The 20,045-nt window shown below is 41.1% G+C and overlaps 1 protein-coding gene across 11 annotated transcripts in view; it reads right to left on the bottom strand.

Annotated features, from left to right (window-relative positions):
• znf536 (zinc finger protein 536) overlaps positions 1–20,045 on the bottom strand; it is a 216,555-nt gene that overhangs the window by 28,993 nt on the left and 167,517 nt on the right. For 6 of the 11 annotated variants that reach the window (XM_067494954.1, XM_067494952.1, XM_067494953.1 and 3 more), the window contains one exon: positions 2,831–2,860. The exons of 2 other annotated variants lie outside the window; for them this stretch is intronic. In XM_067494954.1, coding sequence (XP_067351055.1) covers positions 2,831–2,860 — 30 coding nt within the window. Of the gene's footprint in view, positions 1–2,830; positions 2,861–8,408; positions 8,486–10,114; positions 10,238–20,045 lie in introns of all 11 variants that reach the window. 3 more of the 11 variants (XR_010912298.1, XR_010912299.1, XM_067494960.1) reach the window with 3 other exon arrangements.

The following is a 20,045-nucleotide window of genomic DNA, read 5'->3' as shown; positions in this document are numbered from 1 at the left end:
TGCCTCAGGTCCTAACAGCAGGTTAACACTGACTGAAGAAAGTCGTGCCCACTGTGTATAAATATTAATAAATCAACAAATGAATGTAATGAAAGCAAGGACATACAAGTTAAAACTGCTCAGAAGTGCCATACTTTTCAGTATAACAAACACATTTTTTTCCAACGTGCCAATTTTTTTTTTAATGGATGAATAGTCTGAACCAGCCTTTCATGCACCAGAGCACATTGTTTGGTCGTTTCTGCATCATGAATCGACTTTTTAGTCTCCACGTGATGCTTCATATCCAAAAATAAATATATCAATAATCTAAACAATGCCAGTGTGTAATATAAATAATAGCAGCAAGATAAATGGCAACAGTATAACATACAAAAGTCCCAAATAGATATCTTATAAAATTCATTATAAATATTCAAGAGCTAATTAGAGAGAGTTGCTCCTCACCATTTGATGACTTACAGTATGACTATTCATAACCATTTATAACCAATCCATTATCTGGTTATACAGTTTGCCATCTGTCTTTGTTCCATGTTTTAGTTAAACTTTTCTGCTTCTCATTTCCTTTGTTTTTCATTGTGGCAGATACATGAAGATGCAGACACTTTACAGTGGTTCTGCATTGTTAATAACCAATATATTTACTTTTTCTTCTCGTACAAACCCCCCAAAACACTCGCTTTTGCATCCCCACTCCAGTTTTTTCCATGATGTAAAGAGAAGAAAAAAGAGAAAAGCAAAAAAAAAAAAAAATGCAGAGCACCTGGCTTCTTTTTAACATGGTTTCACAGGCTTTCAGTCGTCTCTGATGATTCAACAGTTGCTGCTACAAACATCTGCTGCCTGCTCTTAGCAGATCTCAATTAAGGCTCACACAGCCGTGCATGCCATGCCTTATTTATGCTTAAGCTTTTGTGTTTCTTATCTTGATTTTTGCCTTGTTGTTTGTTTCAATGTGCCAATAGAACGAAACAGGCCAAAAGGTCTGACAAACCCAACTCAAAGGAGACATTACGAGGTGGAAAGACAGAGAGATTAAGGAGAGGTTGGAGGTGTTGGCAGGAGATTTCAGAACGGAGGCACGGTTGCCAACACTGGCAGCACTTTTAAGAAAATAAGAGAAAGCAAAAAAACCCCATCAACAAACGTCAACAAGCAGCCGCCTAAAGCCCTCCCTCATTTGTTCCTTTCTCGTTTTTTTATTTTTTATTTTTTTGAAGAGGCCCCCAAAAGAAAGAGACGACGAGGAAGGAGTGAGTGTTGATATGATTATGTAAATGTAAACAGGATTTCCTGCCGACTGAAAGCCGTTTTTCTCTCTCTCTCTCTCTCTCTCTGACCCGTTCTCCTTGCAAATCTTCCATTTAAGATGAATTCCCCCGGGGAGGCCGCTCCGGCGTTACTTAACGGGATAATTATGATATACGAACCCCCCCCACCACACACACACACACACACACACACACACAAACGCACCCCTACTTTTCCTCTTCGTCTTTGCCTTCCTTTTTTCTGTGTCTCTCACTCTCTGTCATTTTAACTCAGGTCTTTCTTCTTCTTTCTATCTTGGACCGTAAGACTGATTTGTCTGTGACTTTAGGTTCGACCGTTGAATGTTAGAAGGTCAAAACTGGCCTATTATTGGTTTTTAATGTGGAACTTCTACTGTTGTTCGATTAAAAATATATGTTGATGTGCTGTCAAATTGATTCTTGAAAAAATAATCACTTATCGAGCGAGAGAAGAAGATCTTGAGTTGTGTTATAACTTCCAACTGAAAAATCAATTTTCAAAAGATTAACATTAGGATTAAAAAGAACATTAGGGGAAAAAAAAAAACACTTTCATCAAATTTTACGCACAAATAATTTTAGACAAAACAACAAGTCTCTGATTAAAGGTCATGTCAAATGACGATTAACTGTGTTTGTGATTATCTTCAACCAAGAACAATAAACCATATTCTGGAAAAAAAATCTGTGTCCACTGCATCTCTCTTTATGCTTTATCTATGTATGAAAGATCCTTTTAGCTAAAACTAGACTTTTTGTTTTTACAGTATGGCACAGCTATATGTTTAATATAAGCAATATTTAAAAAGTTGCATTGGAAAGACGATGAATGATCTGTCCCTGAAAGACTGAATTAAAAAAAAAACCTTAGCAAATGGTAAATACTGGCTCTTGCACAATGCATAAACTTATGCATCACAAATAATTTACAGTGTACTTTGCAAAATGAGAATTATTGGTGGATATAACACACAGATTTGAGGCACATTAAGTTTTAATGTAGTCAAGTTAACAGTAGTTAAGTTTTGTAAGATGTAAAATCTTAATCTAACTTAACCTAAAGAAACATTCTTTATCTGATAAACTCCAAATCTAAATATAATATAAATATAAATAATATAAATGTTCCAAATACACACTATGGCGTGCATCAACATTTAGAATAGTAGAGTAGAGTTCACAAAGAGGCCACAAAAGTCTGGTGGAATTTAAGGAAGCATTTAAAAAAAAAAAACGGGCACCATGTAAAATAACTAAATCAAACAATACATGTAAAGTTGTCCCAACTTAAAATGTTTTATGTTAATATTTCAAGCCTGTTTCATGCAGTTGTGTTCGATTTCATGTAAATCCCCACTTGGACCTCGACATGGAAAAAATGAGCCGTTACATTATATTTAACATATTCTTCCGCTATCCCACTGCGTGGCATGTCTGCATGTGTGTGTGTGTGTGTGTGTGTGTGTGTGTGTGTGTGTGTGTGTGTGTGTGTGTGTGTGTGTAGCTGGGTGCTATCCATAACATACTGTGCTTACCCTTTGATCTCTCACAGTCAAGGAGTCTTCCTGGAAGAAAGAAATACACACTTTTGATATCAAGACTCAGAAATGTAAAAGAGCGAGCAGAAATCACTCTGCTCCAAACATTTCATAATGCAGACGTACAACTTAATTGCAATTCTATGTGGTTGTTTGGGTCCTTATTTACTCCCACAACTTTGTTACAGAGCCACACGTCAAACTATTTACGCGCTGGTGTAAGCACTTTCGGCTACGACTCTTTTTGCCTGACAATGGCCATAAACAGAGGAGCGGGAGATCAAAACTGTTCATCAGAGAGCGTGACAGATGACAGATATGGCAAGAGATTTTCCATGATCTTCTGCGCACACTGGGGGGACTTCAAGGGATGGAAAGAAGAAAAAAAAAAAAAAGCAGGGGGGGGTGGGAATACAGGATGAAAATGAAAAAAAAATGAGAACAAGCAAATCAAAGAAAGGTTTCTTTCCACATGAGGTAGTGCAGCACAAGAAATGGCAAAGACAAGACTTTCCCACTTTCAATAATGTGTCCAATCAATTATTTATTGCCAAACAGTGTGTGCGTCTGCGTGTGGTGGGACAATGCTGTGTGTAGTAGGCAAAGGCGGAACATTATTTTTCATATTGTGGACCAGACGTTGGTCACAATCATTAGTTTGTGTGCTCTGCTAATTGGGTGCTCATAAATTACACAAATGTAACCAAAGCCCAGCTTCCTGGATCTGGGCGCTGACCTTGAGTCGGTGCAGACATGACAGATGACATTAGGACTTTGTGCACATGTAGTGTGACGATGTGTTTGTCTTCTTGATCACTGCCTAAAGCGCAATTTGAGCTGTGAAATCCCTTTGAAACAATAGTTGTCTTCAAACATGATGTAGCCACCTCTAGCTCTACGATCTTATGATGTTAGTAGCGGTTTTTCAACATGGTCCAATTTAGGAACAATTTCAACTTTAAGCAAAAGGAGTGAAACATCAACCTAAAGTGTATAAAAATGATTTTCTTTGATGCATTTGAAATGAAGTCAGAGATCCATAAGAGGATGATCAACTCGGATTTAGTTCTACTAAAACTGTTATGTAAAGTATGTTGTTCATTTAAGTTATTATTATATAAATACATATAAAATTGATATTAAATGTAAAATGTTTTATTCGTAACTAGTTGTTGCAGAATGTGGCTTTCATGAAGGAATATTGCTTTAATGAAGAATCGTTAAAAAATGTATTGTATATAGACACCTGATAATATCATAAAAAGTACTAAAACAACATTAGGATGAGTTGAATAGCAATGTGTAAAGTTTTCTAAAATAAAGGGACTATTAAAGTGTTAGAGTGGCATCATCAGCAGGTGCTCGCTGGGAAGAAGAGCTACATTGGCTTTAACCTTATACGAGCCTAACAAGCTGTTTTTGCGAAAGATGAATGCACTACAATCAACTTCTGATTTTTGATGTGCAAAGAATAATTAATAAAACTGCTCTTCTTCCCCTCCCTGAACCATTGTTTTGCTGTTGAACTCCACAACATTTCTTTTGTTCCCCCTACTTTCCGTAAGCCTGCTCTCTTATTTTCCCAAGGCCGAGAAACTTCAGACATGAGAACCCCTGATATAAAACCAGGGAAATTTACCTGGGATTAGCAGCCATTGACAAATAACCTTGGTGATAGATGCACAGTAGATTTGGTTCAAAGCTCTCCCGGCAGCCTCAAAAGAGATTAGTTCACTTCTTATCAGGTCAGCCGCGTCGCCTGGGAAATGTGTTTAAAGTCACATTGATTTATTGAAAGATTCCCCAATAAGAAGATATCGCTTGACTTAAAGAGTGTGTGTGTGTGTGTGTTCGAATGTGTGTCATGTGAACGCACGCCTCTAATAAATTACACTGCCTGTTCAAGCTTTAAGGAGGGAAAAAAAAAAAAAAAAAAAAAGCTCCACACAAAGACATTTTCAACAAACGAACAGCACGCTTCAAACTCACAAAGCACTTCTAGATAACTAGTGTTGAATACTGCTACTGGAGAGAGACGTTCCCATCCTGTCTCTACCTGTCTCGCCCACTCGCTCAGCCTCTCTCTCCATTTACCACATGCTGGTAGTGCTGCTGAAAACAGTGATTGTACAGTGGTGAGACACAGAGCGACAGTGACAGGGAGGTATAATAAGGCCTCTTTGTTCCCCAGAGAGAGTGAGGTAGAGAGACACGCAGATAGGGAGCAGCTTTCATTTACACCATTACCTTCTTAAGCGTCATTATCAGGCCAAGGAGACGAGCACTGTGGGAAAGCAGGTGGGGCCACTCGTGAGGGAAACGACAGATGTGACGTGTCACTCACCTGGTCCACCGGAGGGATGACATTCTCAGTCCCCCCCTTCACACACCACACGCACACACAGACTCGAAGTTCACTAGTTTGTCTGTAAAACTATCCAAATATATGTGGACACGTGGCTTCAATAGCCTACACTTTTCCGTCACGTTTTTGGATGTTGGCCGCAGCGAATTGTTCCCAGTTAACCAAGAAAACATTCCCAGTAGCGACGCTTGCCACTGACAATTGGGCAGGAGAAAGTGTAAGATGGCCGAACAGTCCCTGAAGGTCCACTGCACACTGTATTGGATTTAAATGGTTTCTGTACCTTTTGTTTTCAGGCAGCAATAAACCAGTGTGGAAGTGTGGACGCACTTTCTTTATACGACCTTTTCCTTTAACTTTTCGTATATACAACACTGCCATCCCCATATTTAAATGTTTATTATTTCACACCTCTTCATAGTGGCAACCTCATCAGTCTATCTTCAGCCGCTGCTATTGAGGATGAATTATACCAGATTATTATAAAAAGAATGAAGAATAATAACACTTGACTTCCAATGGGGCAGTTCCACCACACTTAATCTGCTATACTACCTAAAACTACAAACTACTACAAACACCAACTCACTCAAATTCATAAGCTGTAATTGTTAACGCACGCTCTAACGTTAGTACTCTCATTAATGACCCTAATGCCCCGATGTTAAGATTTTCCTTCGGTGGATGTGCACATTTAAATCATTTTGTTCTCCTTGTTCCTCCTTCTCTTCGGTTTCTCCACTTTTCTGCCTCTCCAATACGAACCTCCTACCTTCTCTCTCCCCTGTCCTCCCCCTCGTTGCTTTTATCCACATACCTCAATCCCTTCTCTTTCTGTCTCTTTGTCAGTTTTCATACTTCCTCCATGCCTTCGTCTATCTCTCCCGCTGTTTGCTTTTAACTCTTGAGGTCATCCGGGACCCCTGGGCAGCTATCCCAGAATGCTGAGCCGACTAACGTCATGCGGAGTTGCCTTCTGGACAGAGCGGACGACTGAGCCAGGACTCGATCAGTGCTCGGACTGAACCGTGTATTCAGCTACTTCTACACCCAGAAAAAAAAGAGGGATCTTCAGAAGTTCTTTGGTTAGGCTAGAGGTTCTAAATCCAATTGTTACAACTACACCACATCTCTAATTGTTAAAGGTGCTACATGTACCTGCTACCTCCATTTGTAGATATTATTGTAAGCCACACCAACAACCTATCAGACTGCCACTTTTTTGCTGGCATCTTTAACGTGTTTTACACTCTGTGCCAGATTGCTTTATAGCACGAAAAACAGACTTGTCTTTAAAATGCAAAATGGCAATTCAAGGGCTGTTCTTTGAGTGCAAGCTGAGATTTCGGTTTCTGGCAGGCAGATGCAAAAACTAAAATTCATAAAGCAAAGACAAAGACTGAGGAAGGAAGAGGAAAGGAAGTATCCTCCTTGTGTCAGGAAGCAACAGGGTACAGGGAAGGGTACACTGTTACAAAACCATGTTTATTTGAGGACTGTACACACACAAAAAAAAAATGAGCTGGTGCAGTCGTGTCACAAGTTGCAAAGTTCAATACGAAGTTCCCCTCTCGATTTCTCGCAACTGAGGACATGAAGCAGTACCACGAATCACAGAGCTGAACACAATACGTTCACGTGTGTATCTGAAAACCAACAACACGGTTGGGTTCCAGAGAAGTTAACACAAGGACCCATGTCTCCGTCTCGCTGCTTCAAGTTGAAAGCTGTAATTAGCGATGGAGTCGTTGGTTGAGTAGTTAAACTACGCACAAAAACATGCAACAACAACACAGTGCCTCCATGTAGACTGAGGGGTAATAATAAGATGACAAGGAATCAGTAGTCACATGTCAGTGTCTGGATGTTACACACACACACACACACGCCTTCTCCTTCATGCCAAAGTGGCAGCAACAATCAGATCTTGTCCAAATAAAAGGCCATGAGTGGATGTGGCTTATTGTGTGTGTGTGTGTGTGTGTGTGTGTGTGTGTTTTCCTCTAAAAATCTCCACCCCACGTAGATAAACAGATGAGCCACCGATCAATATGTAACAGAGTCAAAAACAATACTGCAGCATCGAAGATGGTGTCTATAAGAATGTCTGCGTTTGCTCGATGGGGATGAGGACAGACTGCCAGGTTTTTGTTTAAAGAACATGCACCTGCAGGGACAACATGTCAGTCTGACAACCTGGAATGAGACCGTTCTGTAAAAATATAAAAGAGAGCAACAGAAACTAAGAGTGAATTCTATTTTTTTTTCTTCTACAAGTAGAAGTATTTGACATTAGAACTGATATATCAACTGGCCCATCTACCGTAAGTTTATCACTAATATTTATATATATATACTAATACATTAATATAAATGCACACACCAGTATGGATCGAGTCACATATTTCTGTCTGAACCTGACCAAAACTTATGTATTGAAGTAAAACCTGACAGTCATATGGCTCATGTTTTCCTACAGCTTAACTCTTCGGAAGAATGAGTTGAAACATCACTGTCCCCGATTTAAGCAGACAGTGCTACAGCTGCTCTATTTATATCTATTGGTTTGTTGTAGTCATATTTTGAAGTGGTGAAACTGTTGAAAGCATTATGCAACCGTGATTTCTACGCTTCTGTCCAAAACCTCAGGTACCAAACAGTCCTACTTGGTTTGGGTTTGGGTGTCCACATTAATGCACACTTACAGAAAATAATACACTGCAGTCTGTAGAACATTTACTTTATATTCACTTTTTCATTTTATCTAAAGCCACTTACAAGTAAAGTACAAAGCAAATTAAAGTCGTGTTCCCGTTTCATGAGAGCAAGACTGGACAGATAGGAAAAGAGAAAAACATCAGTGACTGCGTTCGAGTTCTGTGCCCAGGTCCAATTGAACTGAACCCAAGCCTACCGCTTCAAGCTGGCCGAGGAACGATAGCTAAAGCCTGCATGGAACATGGAACAGAACTATCCCACTTGTGAAGGGAATTAGACTTTGGGGGTAAAGTGTGCTTGGACGTGGTACTGTCAGTCAGCCCATAGATACTGTATGATTAGAGCACTTAACCAAGCCTGACTGAACCTAATCAGAACTACATCACAAATTAGTTCTTCCCTGTATACAATTTTCAGAAGCCACGAGCTGCAGCTTTCTACTGCCATCACTTCCTCACATAGTAACATGTTCGCACTTCAGCCTGACAGCACCTTGTTGACTTGCTCCTCTGACTGCATCTGTCCGTGTGGCTGGGATTCTGGTTATCACAGAGGGACAGCAATGAAGCCTGAAAGAGGATGACAAATAAGAGGGATCGAGATGCAGAGAGACAGAGAGATGGTTGCATAGGTCTCAGAACAAAGTGTTTTGTGTGAGCGTCTGAGGGCGCCGGCCAGACTCGGCCGAGAGCCGCATCAAACACACCGAGCTTTTGGACACAGTAATATCGACAGAATGTCAAGAACAACAGCGACTGAAAGGGATTGTGTGTCTGTGTGTGTTTGCACGGCTCAGTATGTGTGCAGCATGATTACTCCGGTGCATGTGTTTTTCATGCATATGCGTGTGCCTCACCAAAAACAAAGGAGTCCAAACACATACTTGCGCGTAAGCATAAATATCACTGGCTGTCAGTCAACTTCAAACAATGCAGCTGTAATCTATGATAACATAAAAACGAGCAGCTGCGGGAAGCCTGAAAAGCGCTGCGACTGAACCTGGTCATCTTCTGACCGTTAAAAGCCTGCTGGCGCCGAAAACGAAATCTAAAGGAAAGTTTGTGAAACCTAAAAAATAAAAAAAAAGCGTTTGACTCGTCGGGTTCATTTTGAGTAAAGGAGAGTTGGCGTCCTGCTAGAGATGGCTGGACATGTAAACAGCAAGAGGACTACAAGTCCCAGAGGTCTGTGCTCTGCTTAGTGTCGAACAGGGTTCTGTCTCTCATCAATAATCCCAGTTGTCACACTTCCCCATGGACAAGGAGCAGATCTACATACATACGTGCGCAAGCACACACACACACACACACACACACACACACACACACACGCACAGCCATCTCCTCTCTCTCCCCAGACACACACACATTCAGTCTTTGATGTCTCCCCAGTGGATATATTCTATTTCCTATTTCCGTCATTACCTGGTTCTGATTTTGAGGTCAGACGAGGGAGTGCTAGATCAGGCCAGGCTAAATAGCTGTCACTCACATCGTCAGCATTTCAGCTGCTAACATTTCTTTTTAAACGCTTCCTCCTCCCGAGCTCATTTTCTTCCACCTATACAGAACAGTTCTCTCACATAAAACAAAACCAAACAAAAAAAAAAAACATTGCAGCGATTGTTCGACAAACATTTAAACCCTATTCATAATCCACAGGCTGCACACTTGTGGTCACAAATGCCCTCTTTCAGAATGGATGGCTTCAAGGAAACAATCATTCGGTGTGCAACAAATCATGCTGCGGAGTACATTACTCAATGCTCTCCTAAGGAGCTTTAGTTTATTAGTGAGGCAGGAACAGTAACTGCTTTTGACCTCTAGATGGTGCTGATCTTTTAGATGTGTGAGTCTCAGATGTGTGCAAACAACCTGTGCGTGCTGTTGTGGTGCATTTTGAGCTCCGAGCTGCACAAGAATGCAGACATACATGTGTAAGAGAGTCATCCTGTGTCTGTATTGTGTGTGTGGGTGTTATTTTTTTTATTTATTTATTTTTTTTGTCGTTCTGCAGGACAATAAAAACATTAATTTGCCCTGAAATCATTTCTGACGTAAATGTAGAGCGGTGCCCATTGGAACCCAGTAATGAAGCATGCGGCATCTCGCCGGCTCCTAATTTGACTAGTTAAATGACTCCATTACGTGTCTAACAGACAGAGGCAAATCATTTCTGGTCAGTTGAGGCTCACTTACCCGGATCCTGGTGTTGGGGAAATGTCTATGTCTCTAGCTGACTGACTGACTGGCTGGCTGTCTGAGTGGCTGGCTGGCTGCATCTGGCTCTTTCTCTCTGCCACTGCCTTTTTTTCCTCTTTTCTAAAACAGAGTGACGCCCATAATACACGTGAGGAGGCCAGAAAAATACAAATAAAAGTATATATATATATATATATATATATATATATATATATATATATATTTATTGATTACATTTAATGTGCGTTTTTAATACGCTCTGAAAGAATCAAATCAAAACTGGGATTTAGCAAAAGAATGACAAAATATGTGAGGAAAAAGCTTCTGTGTTTTCATATTTGCCCCACATCAAATTATATTTTTTGATAACAATTTGTGTAATCATATCCTTGTCAACAGTGTTATTTGGCTTCTGACAAAGCGACAGATGAGAGAGAGAGAGAGAGAGAGAGAGAGAGAGAGAGAGAGGGAGGGAAAGAAGATTAAAATATATTGAATTATTTAAAGGACTACCTGCTGTCCATCACTGTCACTTAACACATGTAGAATGTGAAGTGTCTTCCCAGCAGCCACTGGGTGGACATCTGTTACCACACATGCATACAAACAACGCTACACACACAAACACACAAACACACACACACACACACACAAACAGTCACATGCACATAGAGTGACACCCCAAATTTCTACGTCCAAAGAAGAAAATAATTAATTTGTTTTGCTGTTGCTGAAAGCGATAACTGGCACGCACACATTCCCATGTATATTGCGCCCACAGTGCAAATCACCTGCCATCTTTCCCTTGAGACTGTAATACTCAGAGTTGGACTTGTCTCTACTTGTCAAAATGAACATGTGTTTTCTCTCGCTCCCTTTTTCTCCCTTTTTTTTTGCATCCATGTAGCTCAACGGGGCCAGTAAAACGTCACTTCCTCAACCCTTTAGCATCACCCTGACCCTTCCAGCTAACATTAAGGACCTAACATGACAACCAGGAAATTATCCAAAGTTCCAAAAACAGGTCTTTACAAATTCCTGACTCCATCAGGATAGCGTTTAATTTAGATGCATAATTAATTTGAAACATTCTTTGAAAAAGTAGCATCCCAATTCATAAAGTGTGGACATGCATTTTGTCATGTTCAACGTCAACATGGGCTTCTGGTAAATCATGCTCAATTCATAGTCTCAGAAAGGGAGCACTTGACAAACAATGCAAAACAATCTAGAGAGCAAAATCTAATAGAACAGAACATGAGCATTGACACCGCTGCAGTTAATGCAATGAAACATTTTTCAGATTTTGTGTGTGTGTGTGTGTGTGTGTGTGTGTGTGTGTGTGTGTGTGTGTGTGTGTGTGCGCACGTGTTTGGGATGTATATGCCTGCATGTCTGTAAGGATCATCCCTTGTGTTCCCGATCTGAACATTAAGACAAAGACAGGTAAACCCACACTCTCTCTCTCTCTCTCTCTCTCACACACACACACACACACACATTCCCAGATTAGGGGAATGTCCACTCTGCTAAAATGTTCTTCTATGTACCAAACTAATACATAGAACGTAAACCAATTAGCTCTGGAAACATTCAACCTCATGAACCTTGGACTTGCACACTTGGCATGTGCATGCATCTCTGGTGGTGTGTACATGCCTGTGTGTGTGTGTGTGTATGTTTGTTCGGCAAAGCCTGACACGATGTCCTGCTGATTCTTCTGTTGGATGCGATGGGGTGATGAGTGACATGCCTGCATCACTGATAGCAGTCTGGCTGAATAGATTCACGCCAAAGGGCTGGGGTGTGTGTGTGTGTGTGTGTGTGTGTGTGTGTGTGTGTCTGTGTGTGCTTGTGTTGGGAAGTTGTGGTGTGCTCTATACGTGCACGGCTCAATTAAAAAAATAAAGAGCTTTAAAGTTAGTGATCTACATTAACGTAGACTCTCCATCCAATCACACGTTCATCTTCTCCCCATTTGATTCTTCTCTTGTTCTCTCTGCCTCCTCTTCCTGCCTCCCCCCCAGGCAAACTGTGTGTCAATAATGCTACCAGCTGCTCCACTACTGCTGCTCTGCATGTGTGTGCGTGTGTGTGTGTGTGTGTGTGTGTGTGAAAGAAAGACAGACAGACCGTGCACAAGAGAGAGAGTGAGCGGCCTAAGTCTGGTGGACATAAAGGGCTTAATGTGATAGGTAATTATGTAGTCTGATCTCACATACAGGATTTAAGAGCTAACTATACCAGCCGTCTCCTGGAGACACACACGATGACGCCTATAAATAACCGTCATATGACAGTGAGACAGACAGATAGATGGCTAAACAGATTGATAGATACATGGACAGATACAGGCCTATTAATCTATTTTGAGCACTAATATGTCATGATGGAGTGATAAATAAAAATAACCTTACTCGCAGACATATCAGTGGTATCTGTATAGAAACTGTAGGACCTCAACTATGTAACAGCTTCATTAGCACTTACTCTAAAATGTCACAAAACTGCAAAAATGCTTTTTATTATCTCTCAAAACTCTATAGAAAATATGTTGAACCTAGTGTCATAATAGTGGTATTCAAGCCGCCATGTTTGTATGGTTAATGAATTGTGTCAGTACAAATTGATAATTTACTGGTTACGAAGTAGATCATGGACAGTATAGTTTTAAATAGAATGTATAATTCCTGCAAAGTTATTTTTTAAATGAGGTGACTTTATGCTGCAATGTCATTCATTTCAACATTTTCAAGAGAGATAGAACAGTTTTGTCGGTTGGATTTTTTTTTCCCCCCTTTCTTGTTGAGTCTATTAGATCAGGCCTACACTCATTTTATTAGAACGAGGCTAAAATACCATCAGGTAGGTTCGCTGCCCACCTTATTGGACTAATTTCATTCGCTGATACTGTCCATAGCATTATTGAATTGATCATACATGAAGAAAAGCAGTGACAAATGAAGAGAAACGACAGAATACCAAAGAAAAACTAAACTAAGACTAAAGTTAATAATGAAAAACTGTGACAACATTTGTTGGTGTTATTATTTATTATGTTTGTCTAATACTTGTCGCTTGCTTCTAATTTTAATGATATTAAAACATTAAATACGAGATATAAAAGCAAATCTTCCATGGAGTCTTTAGGGTTTTATAAAGAACAGATTATTATTTTTTTATTTTTTGTATTTCTTCACTCTCTCGTTATCCCCATCCTCACTTTCCTGCCCCAGTACCCCCCCCCCAACCCCCCGCAATGCCGGGGCACCCCTGTCGTTTGTGTGACTGTTGATCCTCGCAAAAAGACAGATCAAATATTTCTCCTGCAGTGTATGAGGCTTTCCGTGGGGGCCTTGCAGATATGATGATTGGGGTTGACGGACAGACAGAGGCCCCGGGTTTTGAAGTTTGTAACAGACAGCAGTAGCTTTGATAGCCCCCCGCTCCACTCGCGCTGGATCACTAAGGCGCATAAAGAGGAGAACGGAGGAGGGGGGGGGGGGGTAAAGAAGAGGAGGGTGCAAAAGAAAGCAAGAGCGAGTGGGGAACAAAAGCATCTGTAGAGTGGTCAGAGCTGCCGGCGTCAGCCACAGCAGCAGAGGCTTTTTGAAGTTTACACACAGCCCTCCCCTCCATTTCTTTTTCCTCTTTTCTCCTCGTCCAATTCTTCCTTCCTTGAAAGCCTTCTGATTCTCTTGCCCTTTAATGCCTTGCTCTTGCTTTCTTCTGTCTTCCTTTCTTTCCTGCCCTTTGGTGGTACCCCAGGTCTGCACACTCGATGCACTGGATGGTGCGACTCGGCAGCTTAGTTTGTCTATAGTGCTTCCATCCCCTGGAGATTCCTAAAAGCCATGTTTCTGCAATCATTAACCATGATAAACTTGATTTGAAGTGAGTTTTGAGTACAAACAGTGGGGCGAGCTTCCGTCTAACATTTGGAACTCGGCTGCAAACCCTCTAATCAACATGAGTCCTCTAACGAATATGAATGAAATAAACCATATAGGTTATATGTCCCTATCCTGTTACCTGCATTCCTGCCTCTACAGTTAAACATCTAGGAATCACTGTTAACTAACAGATTGGCTGGTTGGGTTCAGCCAAAAAAATGCTTTTGTCACTGATTGTTCCCCAAGTACTTGTAATAACAATACTAATAAAGTTCCTAGACTTCACCTGGTAGACATTTTGGTAAAATTAATTGGAAACAGTTGGGAAACAAATTATGTCATTTAATTAAAAAAAAAATCCTATTATGGATAATTGTCAGAGGTTGTGTCGTACAGTTATCCCTTTAAATTTGGATGGTCAGCTCAAACATGGGGGCAAAAGCTGCATCTGCCGAACCACACTTCTGTCTATATATCTATATATTTATACCCTTTGAAGGTCTAACACAGTTAAAAAAAAAATGTGAGAGGCAGGGCAGCAGGTCACCAGTCTCTCACAGGTCTGACACAGTCATTCACACTCACATTCACACCTAGGGGCAAGGTAGAGCCAACCTAACCAGCATGTTTTTGGACTGTAGGAGCAAAGTGGAGTAGCCATGGAGCTAATATACCTTTAGAAAACAAAGCATGCGGTACCACTATAGCTGAGGACTTGAGGGTGGTAGGTAGGAGCCAAAGCAGTACTGAATTGAGTACTGAGTACTACATTGAGCGTAAGCCATCTCGTGTATTTAACCTTTTATTTTTGTGAGTAAAACATCAACTTAGAATTACACTATGTGCATTTTAAGCATTTTTTTGGTAGAACTTTTAATGTGCTGTCAATGGCTTTTATGAAGCAGACCTACTGCCTGGGATTAGGACAGAGGGGGTTTTGAGCAAGGCTTCTCCCTCTGGCCGATCAGGGAAGGTTTATTATTTCTGCAGCATTCTCATAAGACTAATACCTGAGTGTGGCAGAACAGGAATGTGAGAGTCTCATGGTGTGGACCTCTTACTTGACTCCCAAAGGTGCATAACTTGGTTTTAAGTCTGGTTTTTCGGCAACTTTGGGAGCGATAAGAGGGAAAACCCTGGGTCCTAAAACAGTGGACTGAGCGGTTCCCACCTGTTTGTATAGAACAAGCACTTACATTCACTTTCCCTCATTTTGCTCTCAACTTTCAATGCATTACACTTTGTACAGTGATACTAGTTGACACCCAACAGATGGCTTTTGTCAGGCCTGGAGATCAAGAGTTAACCCAATCCTCTGCTCCCCCCCCTCCCTCGATCCCTCTCTTCTTTTTAAATGTCTCCCATATAAACAGATTTTGTTGCTGCTTAAAGTGGGCTCAAAATTAAAGCGTATCGTTTTACACACATATTGCATGCATATTACAGAGCCCCAGCTGGTGGCGGGCTGCTCTTAAGAGCCATATGATTAAGTTAGAGGTTGGGGTATCCGATAAGATTTGAGCTCTCTGTCTCTCTCTATCTCGCTGCCTATTTTACTGCAAACTTATTAAATGGAGGAAACAACATTATTTTTTTTCTGAGTGTATGTGTAATTATTGTTGCACACCTGTGACTCCCTGCCATCCATGACAGGGAAGAAGAGAAGGGAAGGAGAGATGATGAGGGGTGGGGGGGGGTGGGGGGGGGTGCGATGGTGGAGTTGGAATGAGGAGAAATGTCGTTGGGAGCAGCGGGAGTCCTCGTTTCAGAAAAAGGGAGGAGGATTAAGAGGAGAGGAAAAACAAGAGAGCTTGTTAATCAGGCGCTTTCTGTCACCGGCTGAACACTGATATCCTAATGATTCACACCGAGATAGTGACATCACAGTGGAGAGTGATGGAAAGACGTAGAGAACGAAAGGAAAAACAACAGGGAGAAGTGCAAAAGAAGGACGACCAGATGACAGCTCCAAAACGGACAACTAGGTTTTTTTTTTTTGCACAAACAAGATGACAGAAAGCATGACATATCCAAGAAAAAAAAAAAAAAAAAAGAAACATAAACTGGGAAATGACCCTCTGAATCTGTTGCTGCGAGCCTCGCAAACAGGCGCTTGTTTAATTCGAACAGAATGTTTCCCATAGAACACTGTTGTAAAAGTTTCCCAGCCAAGTTTCAATCTGTAATGTTTCTCCCTCTCTCTTTCCCGTTCGCCGTTCGCCTCAGCGGACCACCCCGTCGAAGGCAACAACATGTGATCTGATCCTCAGAAGACAAAAGGAAATTACCTATTAAGTGGGAGAGATGATCTTCCTTTAGCCGCACTCCAAAAAAGTGACTCACGATGTTGTAATTGTTTACCTTTGACTTGGCCCATAACTCTCTCCTCCCCATCTCTCTTTCTCTGTTCAGTTGTAACATAATATTTTTTGCGGTGCTGCTTTCAGGGGAGCCTGGCTCTCACTCTCCTCTTTTCACTCTCTCTCTCTCTCTCTCTCTCTCTTTCTATCTGTTCTAACAGGACAGATGTCATCGCCCCAAACAGTTTGAGTCATTGTACGCCTCCTCACCCCTGAGTAACCCAAGGACATCAGGGAAGAAAGGACTGTAATTTTACATTTTAGACGTTTAGCTGATGCTTTTAGTCATGGCAACTTGAGGGTTCAGTGTCTTGCTCAAGGACACACAGACGGGACCGGTAATGTAATAAAATAAATCAAAAGAAGGGTTGTGTGTGTGTGACCTCCGGTGATTATTCATCATAAGGAAAATACAATTGTGAAAGAAGAAAAAATAATAATAATTTCAGATTAAAAAGCCCTTAAAACATGCTAACAAACATCACTGTAATACACTATTGATTTTAGCGAGGAAGATTTATCTCAGTCTGGAGAGGTTCTGTATCCCTGCACAGAAGCTGCCTCAAACTCAACCTGTGACATGTGTATTCCTGTTTTTTTTTTTTCTTTCTTTTTTTTGATCTGTCAGTATCCTGTGGTATTTAATCAGCTGTTTGATAGCATAGGTTGTACAGCAGCTCCAGCACACATACAGTACAGGAACTTGTTTTTTCCTCATGAGCAGGGAGGGGGGTTGGGGGGGGGGGGGGGGGGGGGGGAGTTTGGCAGGACTCAAAAAGTTGTTTGTCTGTACCAATGCAGCAGCCGTAGAAAGCGGCAGATCTGAAAAGAACAGGGGAAAAAAAAAAAGGCTGGAAATAGCATCGACGAGTGAGCGCGGGCTGGATGGATGTGCTTTTTTGGGGGGTGTGGGTGGGGGGTTGGAGTAATGTTTTAATAGAAAGCAGATGGTTACAGATGCAGGGCCGAGAGCTGGTGATGACACATCTTTAATATTTTAGAGTGGTCTTTGCTGTAAATGTTGCAGCAGCTGTTTCCCAATGCTGTAAATTTACAGCATATTTTAATTTGTTTTTTTTCTTTTGTGTGTGTGTTTGCGTGTGTGTGTGTGACTGACAGCTATTGGATTTACTGTAAATTACACAAATTAATGTGGAAAAGTGAGGAAAAGGTAGCGCGAAGGGGAGGAGGCTGTGTATACAGAATCTCACTGATTATTCTCTTATCTTTTTAGTTTATTACAGGTGGCTCACACACACTGTTGCCCTGAAAGAATAGTAATGTAATAAATGGTGTTCAGATGTAAAATGATACTAAAATAATGAGAGGGAAGGAGAGGGGGAGTATGAGAAAGGTTGATGGAGGAAGAAGAGAGACAGGGAAGATAAATATATATTTGTATTGTGTTTGCGTTGTGGCCATTGCTTTAGTTTTAATGTCAGTGGCGAGGAGAGAGGGGTTTTTTTTCGCCGATGCTTTTGACTCGAGCTGATTGTCATCAATTCATGTCTTGGCATTTAAACTACCTTCTTCAAATATAAGCATTTGAAATGCAAATACAGCTGCGTATGCCCAGACAAATTAAAAGACACACACACACACACACACACACGAGATTGGGGAAAAAAAACAAAAAACAAAACACTTTTGAAGACATATCCTTTTACTTTTTCTTTTTTTTTTATCAGCGGAGTTTGCATTGTCAAACACTCTCTTTCGTTTTCTCTTTGCGGAGAGGGTGGAGACGCGAGCGAGCAGATAATGCAGCTTATAGCCTCCCCCCCCCCAAAAAAGAAAGGATACTAACTTATTATATTTATTTGAAGTTATGTTCACCTGGCAGAGAAAAAGAGAAAACACGTGTTTTTATCTTGCCCTTAGCTTCACTGTTTACGCCTCGCAGGGTGTGTTCAAGTCTCTGTTCTCCCTCTTTTTCTACAAGACATAGTGAGAAAATATGATTCACATACCCCCCTGCTCCATCTCTCTGACGCTACAGTTATTTAAACATCAATAACCATGCGTCTTTCACACATTCTTTCTTATATTGATATTTGTATATGATCATTACTTTTGGCCCTGCAAGCTTTGTTATGCATCAGCTTCAATAGGTGGAAGATCCAATACTGCAACCTCTGCATTTAAGCAGCGCCCCCCCCCCCCCAACAAAAAAAAAAAAAAACCCAATAGACTAGTTTGGCTCACTTTTATTGTACTGTAAGACCACATTAGGCAGGTTCAACATACCTCAGTGGGTGAAAACACCCCAAAAATGGTGTGTAATTGCATGAAATTTGCATTGTCTTTGTAAAGCTTTAATACTTAATGGGAATGAACAGCCTCCTAAAAAAAAAAAAAAAAAAAGCACTCCATTGTGCAGAAGTTTAACAGCCTGGAAGAAAGACATGTTCTTCTAAAACTCCAGGTAAGCTGACGGCACTCTTTCACAAACAAAAAAAAAAAAAAAAAAAAAGAAAAAAAAGAAAAAGAAACCTAGTTTTGTTTGCAGCCTCACTTGTAATAAAGTTGCTGAATATTTGTTTTTCTTAACAAGCTGAGCTTCGTGTTTCTTTTTTCTCCTTTTTTTTTTTCTCTGTCAGATGAGGAGGAGGAAGAGGAGATAGAGGAAGCTTGGTGGTGGGGTAGTGGACGGATGGTGTTGATCACAGGAAGGATTCATTAGCAAAGAAGGAGAAAATAACCCCCCCCCCAAAAAAAAATCGTCCTCGATTTGCTGTACACTCTACTAATCCAAATCAAATCCTTCAGCCTATTGACTGCTTCCTGTGGTCACCAACACATATGTGCGTGTGTGTGTGGGTGTGTATGAAGGTGGCTAGGTGTGTGTGAGCGCGCAACACTGAATAAAAAAGTTTTTAATAATTTTAGACATGTCTAGCACACGACCACCCATCAAAGGTGAGTTTCGTTAAAGGAAACATGAGAAGTCGTAGCAGTTTGTGATATCACGTATTGATTGAGGAGCATTAGGGGAAGAGTGTGTATGTGTGTGTGTGTAGGTGTGTGTGTGTGTGCATGAGCAAAGAGGAGAAAGAGGAGGGATATGGTAGATGATGGGTGGGTGGTGGCGGGGGGTGACTACCTGCAGGGAGCCAGCATCCAAATGAGAACATAATAACAACATCAGAGAGCGAGGAGAAGGATTGTCAGTGAGATGACAACGGTATTAGACAGAAGTCAGATAATTAAGAAACGCACTTAGTGTTTTGTCAAAAGTGGCCGTCACTGCCGCAGATGGAATTTAGCTCTGGTGGGTGTATGTGTGCGTACGGGTGTGTTTACCCTGTGCTACATGCTGCTGATAATGAGTCCAGAGAAATAAAATTGGGGGGAAAAAGTGAAACAGAAAAGAATAATGAAATTTAAAAGAAGTTGTGTCCTGTCCGCACAAAGACAAAGCCAAGTTTTTCTTTTTTTGTTTTTGTTTTTTGGACGTTTGCGACAGAGATGTCCAGTCTGGAGGAGAAAAAAAAAACACAACAACAATAAAATGGAGACATATCTTGGAGGGAAAGCAAACAAGAGGGGTGGCAGAGGATGGGAAGAAGGGATGGCTGGATAGAGGGGAGTTGAGGGGAGGATGGAATGGGAAGAGGAGGAGAGGAGGGGGGCACAGAAATAAACCCAACTCCCATCTGATGAGCAGCTTGTCCA

This window comes from Channa argus, chromosome 2 (genome assembly GCF_033026475.1).
Source record: "Channa argus isolate prfri chromosome 2, Channa argus male v1.0, whole genome shotgun sequence".
Lineage (NCBI taxonomy): Eukaryota > Metazoa > Chordata > Actinopteri > Anabantiformes > Channidae > Channa > Channa argus.
The sequence above is the reverse complement of the archived record's forward strand: the minus strand, read 5'-3'. Positions and strand labels throughout refer to the sequence as shown.